The 7,468-nt window shown below is 47.5% G+C and overlaps 2 protein-coding genes across 2 annotated transcripts in view; one reads left to right on the forward strand and one right to left on the reverse strand.

Moving 5' to 3' along the window:
* Positions 1–115: 115 nt before the first annotated feature.
* Positions 116–4,170, reverse strand: LOC122193259 (protein N-terminal glutamine amidohydrolase-like). The gene is made up of 5 exons (XM_042894005.1): positions 4,064–4,170; positions 3,762–3,861; positions 3,248–3,298; positions 721–869; positions 116–284 (listed from the first exon to the last, which is right to left on the reverse strand). The coding sequence occupies exons 1-5, from the start codon at positions 4,138–4,140 to the stop codon at positions 131–133; spliced, it is 531 nt and encodes a 176-aa protein (XP_042749939.1). The 5' UTR covers positions 4,141–4,170; the 3' UTR covers positions 116–130.
* A 261-nt stretch (positions 4,171–4,431) lies between these two features.
* The window catches only part of LOC122193258 (ATPase family AAA domain-containing protein 2-like), a gene marked incomplete at its 3' end in the record, with an annotated part of 10,815 nt that continues 7,778 nt past the window's right edge, over positions 4,432–7,468 (forward strand). The window contains exon 1 of the mRNA XM_042894004.1: positions 4,432–4,661. The remainder of the gene's footprint in view (positions 4,662–7,468) is intronic.

Consider the following 7,468-nt stretch of genomic DNA (forward strand, 5'->3'; position numbering starts at 1 on the left):
TCACCGACCCTGGGGGTGTTCAAGGAAAGACTGGATGTTGTGTTGAGGGACATGGTTTAGTAGGAGCTATTGGGAATAGGTGAACGGTTGGACTGGGTGATCTTTTAGGTCTTTTCCAACCTTGGTGATTCTATGATTCTATGAACTCTGTCATCTTACCAGCAGGTTCAATGCAAGGGTATGAAGGAGGAGGTTTCTGCCATTTCCCATTTGCATCCTTCATATGAGATCTGTCTGAAGCAAATGTCTCCAAGTAGAAATCTGCTCGAACCATTCTGATCTTCCTAAACAATAATAATGAAAAACATCAAATAAATGCATCAAATAAATAAATAATAAATATTAAAATGGTGAAAAATTGTATCAAATGATGTGTGCATGTAACACCACTGTCACATACTTGTTAGTCATAGTTATTAATTAGGCATTCTGAACAAGAGCTCTTCTTCCTCTTGAACAGCATTAATTTAGTTAAACACTTAACTCACAAACATTGGGCCAAGCAGCAAACTAGCTCCCAAGAAACTAGAGCAGGGAAGAGAAGGGCTTTCGATAACTAAAAGATGGCAACCCCTAGGTAAAGAGTTTTAGAGACATAACGCAGTGCATTTAGCTTCCTGAAATATAGCAGAAACTTCTGTCACTGTCTATCCACAGACAGAACTTCAACTGAAGTCTCCAGGAAATACCATCCGTGGTCTTTATTTTTGTTGTCAGCACCTGTGAAATTCTGGATGAAGCCTGTCATCAGGCCTAAAGGCCTCCACGCTGTACATCTCAAAAGGACACGGAAATGGCAACACAGTGTCAAGGTCATAAACGAAGTTCTGCTCTCGACCTGGAACGTGAAGTAGGATAACATGGTAGTCCTGAGAAGAATTTCATCGTTTAAACAGCTGTTTATCAGAAACTGAAAGAGAGAGAGAAAAAATTGTCCTAAAAGCAGAAGCTACAGCTCCTTTCCTTTACATCATTTCTGTCCTTGAAATTTAGGCCCAGACATCTCTGCCACCAGAAGAGAGGATTCCTAATGGCACCTCACCCTTGTTACTCTTCAGTAAACCTCTATATTCTTCCCATTTCTTTACGGTCTCCTTTGATTTAAGCCTGGACAGCCAAACTAAAGCTAAACTATTCCTTATACCAGCTATTTTATTCCTTAACACATAAGTAACACAGGCACGGCGGAGGCTTAGAGAAACTGGAGTTATTTACCTTGTTCATTACACTGCAGCTTTCCAAAGCTAAACTGAAGGTAGTTGGCAGTTTACTACAGAGAACACTAAATCCACTCACAAAAAGTTTGAAGCTCTGTCTTTTGACACTTGAGCACAACCCTAAGCAAAGAAGACTGAGAAATGAATGAATAAGATCTCGGGCAAGCTATTTTCACAGACCAATTTACCTATGCAACTGTATGCAAAAACAACATTTAGAAAAGTCTGTTACAAAGTACATGAAGAAATGAACTACAAGCTTTACAAAAACTCCATCTGAGCTCAGGCTGATTTGGGCTGCTGCCTGGTTCAGCGATCAACCCTCCTTTTTAAAAGACAAGCTTTTATAAGCAAATGCTAGTGCCAACTATTTCTTCCCTGCATAACATGGGCTGTGTAAGATCTAAGATTTCTGTAGCCAGAAAGCTTCACTCTTTCTACGTTTAAAGTCCCATGCGAATCACTTTTTAGTAAGTACTGGGGAATTTATTCTTCTAGGGTTCATCTCAACCTGTGTCGAGAGAGACATCCACTCAGCAATATGGAGGAGTTACACAAGTCTGAGACTAAACCCATCAACTCTCAGCTACCTAGGGCTCATATTCAACACAAGCAAATTTGCTCAAAGCTAGGGTTGTGATTATGTGTACTTATGGAAATATCGCTACTGCAAGACTATGGAAGGTATTTGCAGACTTTTTGCAGATATTTTTTGGTCATTATTATTTTATAGCTGTGCAGTATCAACAATCAAATTTGAACTGCTGAAGGATGGAATGAAAATACATGTGCTCTGAAGACCAAATTCTCTGTTTTTCTGGTTTCATCATTATTGCCATCAGTGAGCAAAAGGATATGGCCAAAACTGCACAGGCTCTGAGTCCTCCTTGAGGAAGACAGCAAATCAAGGAGCCTTCTAGTACCTAAAGGGAGCCTATAAACAGGAGGGGAGTCAACTCTTTGAAAGGGTAGATAACTGCAGGACAAGGAGAAATGGTTTGAAGACGAAGGAGGGAAGATTTAGGTTGGATGTCGGGGAAGTTCTTTGCTATGAGAGTGGTGAGGTGCTGGAACAGGCTGCCCAGAGAGGTTGTGGATGCCCTGTCCCTGGAGGTGCTCAAGGCCAGGTAGGATGAGGCAGCCTGGTCTAGTATTAAACATGGATGCTGGTGGCCCTGCCTGCGGCAGGGGGGTTGGAACTTGATGATCCTTGAGAGAATTAATGATTCTGCAATTGCAGTTAGGAAGCTTGCAGATATCTTTTGCTAAATTTCAGAAACACACAGCCACACAAAACGGAGAGGATTTTTTAGTGGAACAACTCTGTAATGTTGCATAGGTAAAAGAGATTCCATAGAGGCTAAACTGCATTCACAATCAAACTACGCTCCAAAGACACCACTGAAGGGCAGTTTAAATGCCGAATCTTGAAGACAGGTAATGCTTACATTTTTCAATCCTAGATCAACCCTATGTAGGTATTTACATCCATCTTTTACTTATATATATACAGACTTCTACTACAGATTCTACAGAGCTGGTGGCCCCAACAAATCCAGATGGTAATTTTCACAGATTTGTTATACACTCTTACCAAAGTTAAGGTCAGTCATTTGAAGATTTGTGTCTCACTGCTATTTTCCTACGAGCCATACAAAGGAACACTGGACTTTGGCTCTTAATAGATCTGCTGCAGAAAAATAATAAACGCTGATGCAGAACTATGGAATGTCTGAAGCTGCAGGGACCTCAGTGTCCATGTGGCACAACCCCTGCTCCAGCAGGGACACCCAGAGCAGGATGCACAGGTCCACATCCAAGAGACTTTTGGAGATCTCTAAGGAGGAGACTCCACAATCTCTGGGCAAGCTGTGCCAGTAGTCATCTGTCTGCACACTGAAAAAGTATTTGACTGATACACAGATGTTACAGGAAATGTGGATAACACTGCCCACATATGGTTGTGCAAACGTCAATTATCAAACATGCTATCAAATACCAAAAAAAATAAAGAAAACAAAAGGCCTTACCCAGACAACAGGTTCATCTCCATGCCCTGATTTCTGTTTCCAGAGTGGAATCTGAAAGTTAAGTGATTTGAAATGAAACACTGCAGCTCCGTACAGATGAATCTCAACGATCCACTGCATTGCCTTCTCTCACTGCTGCAGGCAGAACAGTTTTGCTAGCTCCTATCTCTTAGGAGCATCGGATACTATTCTGAACCATACTATCTCATCACTCCTCTCAACTTCCAGGTGACAAGGCAGGGTTTCCCCACCACCTACAGGGACACCACGCTTCTCCCCTTTAGCCCAAGCACATCAGACAACCACATCTCACAGTGGGAGGTCTGAACACACCTGATCCTGGATTCTGAAGGGCCGTAGGGCCACGTCCCCCCAGGGCAGCCAGGGGTTGGAATGCCAGGGGTCACATCTCCACTGCGCTGGGCAGTGGCTTAAAGGCTGCGGTGTAAGGGTGCGGAGGAGCACCCAGGCGGGGCTTCACGGCCTCCGCCGCATTCAGACCGCGACCGCTCACCATCCTCCTATCGTTGGATATGAAAACAGCATAGAACTCTTCCAGAGGGTAGCGATCCTGGCTCCTGATGTACTCGCAGAGCTTCCACACGTTCTCTTCGCTGTAAAACACCAAGGGCGGGACTTTTACTCCTCCTTCCCACATTCCCAACAGACTCAATTCCTCTGTGGGCGGCTCCCCACCTTACGCGGCCCCACCGCCGCACACCATCGTTGCCTCAGGGCCCACACCGTGCTACGCCCGCCGCCATCCTGCGACCACCTCCCGTCCTCGCCCCGGGCCTTTCCCGGCTCTCCCCTTACCAATAGCAGCTGGTGTAGACACAGGCAGCTCGGGGAGGCACTGCCGCAGAGTACGAAGACGGAGACGGCCGCTCCATGGCCGGGCCCACCCGGCGGCACAGCGCCCGCCCCCTGCTGGCAGCCACGCCCCCCTGCTAGCGGAGCGCGTCGTTTAGCCAATCCCGTGGCGCCCGAGTGGCGCGCGGCGGCGTTTCCGCGCCGAAACTCAAATGGGCGCAGCGCGACGCGTGTGTCCTTCCGCTAGGCGGGCTGGGACTCGCGGCCGGAGGAAAAAAGAGGCCGCGGGCAGAGCGAACCCAGCGAGCCTCCGAAAACGCGGGCAGCGGACCGGCGGCGTGCCGGCGGCGAGGCCGTTCTCGGGCGGCGAGGGGGTGGGTAAGGTGTCAGGAAGCCGTCGCCGCGGAGGGATCCTGCCGCCATGGTGGTCTTGAGGAGCAGCGGCGCCCGCCGCGGGCCGCCCTTCGCCGTCATGGACTCCAGCTCCGAGTTCATCTCCCTGCAGCCCACCGCGCTCGGCTCCCGCCGCACCTGGACGCGCTCGCAGAGCTCCTCGTCCGCCGCCGGCTCCAAAGGGATGGAGAGGAGGGGGAGATCGGCTGTGAGTGGTGCGCAGCGCCGGGGTTGGGAGGAGGGGCGGGAGCGGCGCGGTGCGGTGCGGAGCACGGCGCGGCGGTGTCGGCGCTGGAGCTCGTGTTCCTTTTGCGAGCGGAGGTGCGGGGGAGCGGGCCAAGAAGGCGTGCTACGAGCTCTGCCTCCGCCTTGCCCGCTCTGCTTCCTGCCTGTCCCGTGCGAGCCTTTTTTTTGTTTTGTTTTGCTTTTTTTTTAACTTAAAAAGTGCTCCGAGAAAGATTTTAGAGATGTCTTTTTTTTGGAGTAGTTGTGGTCAGGGTTGTAGCGAGAGCGCTCGCTGTTCTGATGGCAAGAGCGTGAAAAGCAGAGTTTGGTGAACACTGAGGTGATGTGGAGCTGCCGTGAAGGTGCTGTGTGGTCTCAGAACTCCTTTAGGCGTCGGGACCCATTTGTCTTCTCAAGACTGTAGCTAGGAAGAGGGAGGGAAGATTTAGGTTGGATGCCAGGGGGAAGTTCTTTACAGAGAGAGTGGTGAGGTGCTGGAACAGGCTGCCCAGAGAGGTTGTGGATGCCCCGTCCCCGAAGGTATTCAAGGCCAGACTGGATGGGGCCCTGGGCAGCCTGGTCTAGTATTGAATGGGAAGGTTGGTGGCCCAGCATGTGCAAGGGGGTTGGAGATTCATGATCCTTGAGGTCCCTCCCAACCCTGGCCATTCTGTGATTCTGTGAAGACTCATAGAATCACTAAAACTGGGAAAGGATCATCCACCAAACACCAACCCATTCCACCATGCCTGCCAACCATGTCCACAGTGCCACATCCACATGGTTCTTGAGCACCTCCAGGGATGGTGATGCCATCCCAACTCTCTGGGCAGCTGTGCCACGGCATCACCACTCTGAGAAGAAATTTCTCCTAATATCCTACCTGAACCTCCATTGGTGCAACTTCAGGCCATTCCAAGAAGTTCTTGGGGTGTCTTTTCTTTACAAGCAGACATGGAGTCTGCTTAAAAATCCACACTTTTGCGGTGTACAAGACATGGCTGTGGAAGCCTCCATGGTCTTGGGCTGCCCGTTGTATTGCCCTCCCTCACATGTAAAGTGAGGCAGAAGAAAACATCTGGCACGTTGTCAGTGTGGGAATGGCAATGGGGAAGTTCAGTGTGAACGTAATCACTGCAGTGAATGTTAGATCATTATTATGGAACCAGTTGTAATGTTTTTCTTTGTTTTGTGGTGGTTTGTTTTGTTTTTTTTTTCCTCCTTCTCAGCAGAAATTTGCCTCAAGGCTTAGAGTCATTCTTTCTTCGAAGGACCCCTGAGGGTTGGCTGGAGCACTTGGATTGCAGAGACCTGTAGGAGTGCCCTAAAGGGTAGGGTTGAACATGCAGTTGGAACCAAGATGAAGTCCTGATGTCATTTCCCTAACTGCTCAATGTGCAAAGTCTTGGTAGCAGCTGTTGCAGTTCTATCACCAAGCTATTTATCTCCAAGTTATTCAATTTACTTTCTTTATACAGGTTAAGGAGCGTATAGCAGAAAGTCTAAGGTAAACTGGAATCTGCTGGGTTTATCTTCTCCGAAGTTCTCGGGCCCAAGGAGTCCCATGGGAGGCCATGAGTGTTTAGTGTTCCTCTGGAAGCTGTATATCCACAGGTTTACAATGTTAGTAAAACTCCCCTGGCTGAGCAAGATCACTGTACTGTGAGCAGTACTTGAGGTCTATGTGCTCCACAGTTTGCTTTTTGTCTAGACAAGGTGAAAACTTGCCCTTTTGTAGACTCTTTATGAGTCATCTGCATGGGTGCTCAGCACCAGAGCTCACAGCCTTGTGAGCAGCCTAAACACACCTGTGTGCTCTGAGGGCACTGCAGCGTACAGTCGGTTCCTTTGAGTTGTGCAGCTAACTTTTGAGCAACAGTTGTTGTTGATCACTTCCTATGGAACGAGGAAAGTAACTTTCAAAATTCCTTCATCCAGTTTCCTCCTTGTTCTGGTTTATCTGCTTCTTTCTACTTTACTCCTCAGATGTGTTTTTTCAGTTTTTTGCAACTGATACGAGCTAATTCTGCTCTTTTGGCAGCTTGCTGGAGTTAACCTCATGCTTCTGTCCCTCATTGAACTGCAGTGCTGTCCTGGGAGGGGGGGGATGGTCAAAGTTAGCAGTGTACATTGTTACTGTTTTGTCAGCATCCTTCTGAATTGAGGGAAAAATGAAGACAGAAGGGCCGCACAGTTTATCAAGAATAGGACAACTGTTTGCCACTGAGGTTGTTACAGACAAGTCTTTTTTTAAAAAAAAATAAAAAAAAAAAAGCAAAAGTATGTGCAGAAAGATTTCCCAACTCATTACATTGTCTTTTTCCTAATGATCAATATTGGCATTCTTTAAGCGTTTGTTCTTATTTGAATTTGGAATTCAGCCCAGAGATTTGTGTGGCATATTGCTGCAGTCATCTTTTAACTGGTGCTGGAAACCTTTAAGTTTTCTCCTGAGTAAGGTTTACTTTTAGGTCGATGTAGAAATACTCGATGCAACAGTTACAACTGGCATACTTAAGCTTAAGTAAACTTTGTGTCTTTGGAAGTGAGATTTCACAAGCGATGTTATTTAGCAATAACTCCTTATACTTAAAACTTTGATTCTCCTGTGAAAGTGCTGTATGTTTGGGGTGGTGGAACGCAGTTGCCCTGCAAAGACAAGGGTGCTGCAGCACTGTTTGCCCAGAATTGAAGCCAAACGCATATTCCTGTTAGGTATAAATACACATTGTATGAACACATGTAACTGGCCATGCAACAGCAGAGAGAGAGACCGCAGCACTCGGAGGA

The sequence above is a fragment of the Lagopus leucura genome, unplaced genomic scaffold, assembly GCF_019238085.1.
Source record: "Lagopus leucura isolate 7727_CA_CO unplaced genomic scaffold, USGS_WTPT01 268-0_obj-0_obj, whole genome shotgun sequence".
Lineage (NCBI taxonomy): Eukaryota > Metazoa > Chordata > Aves > Galliformes > Phasianidae > Lagopus > Lagopus leucura.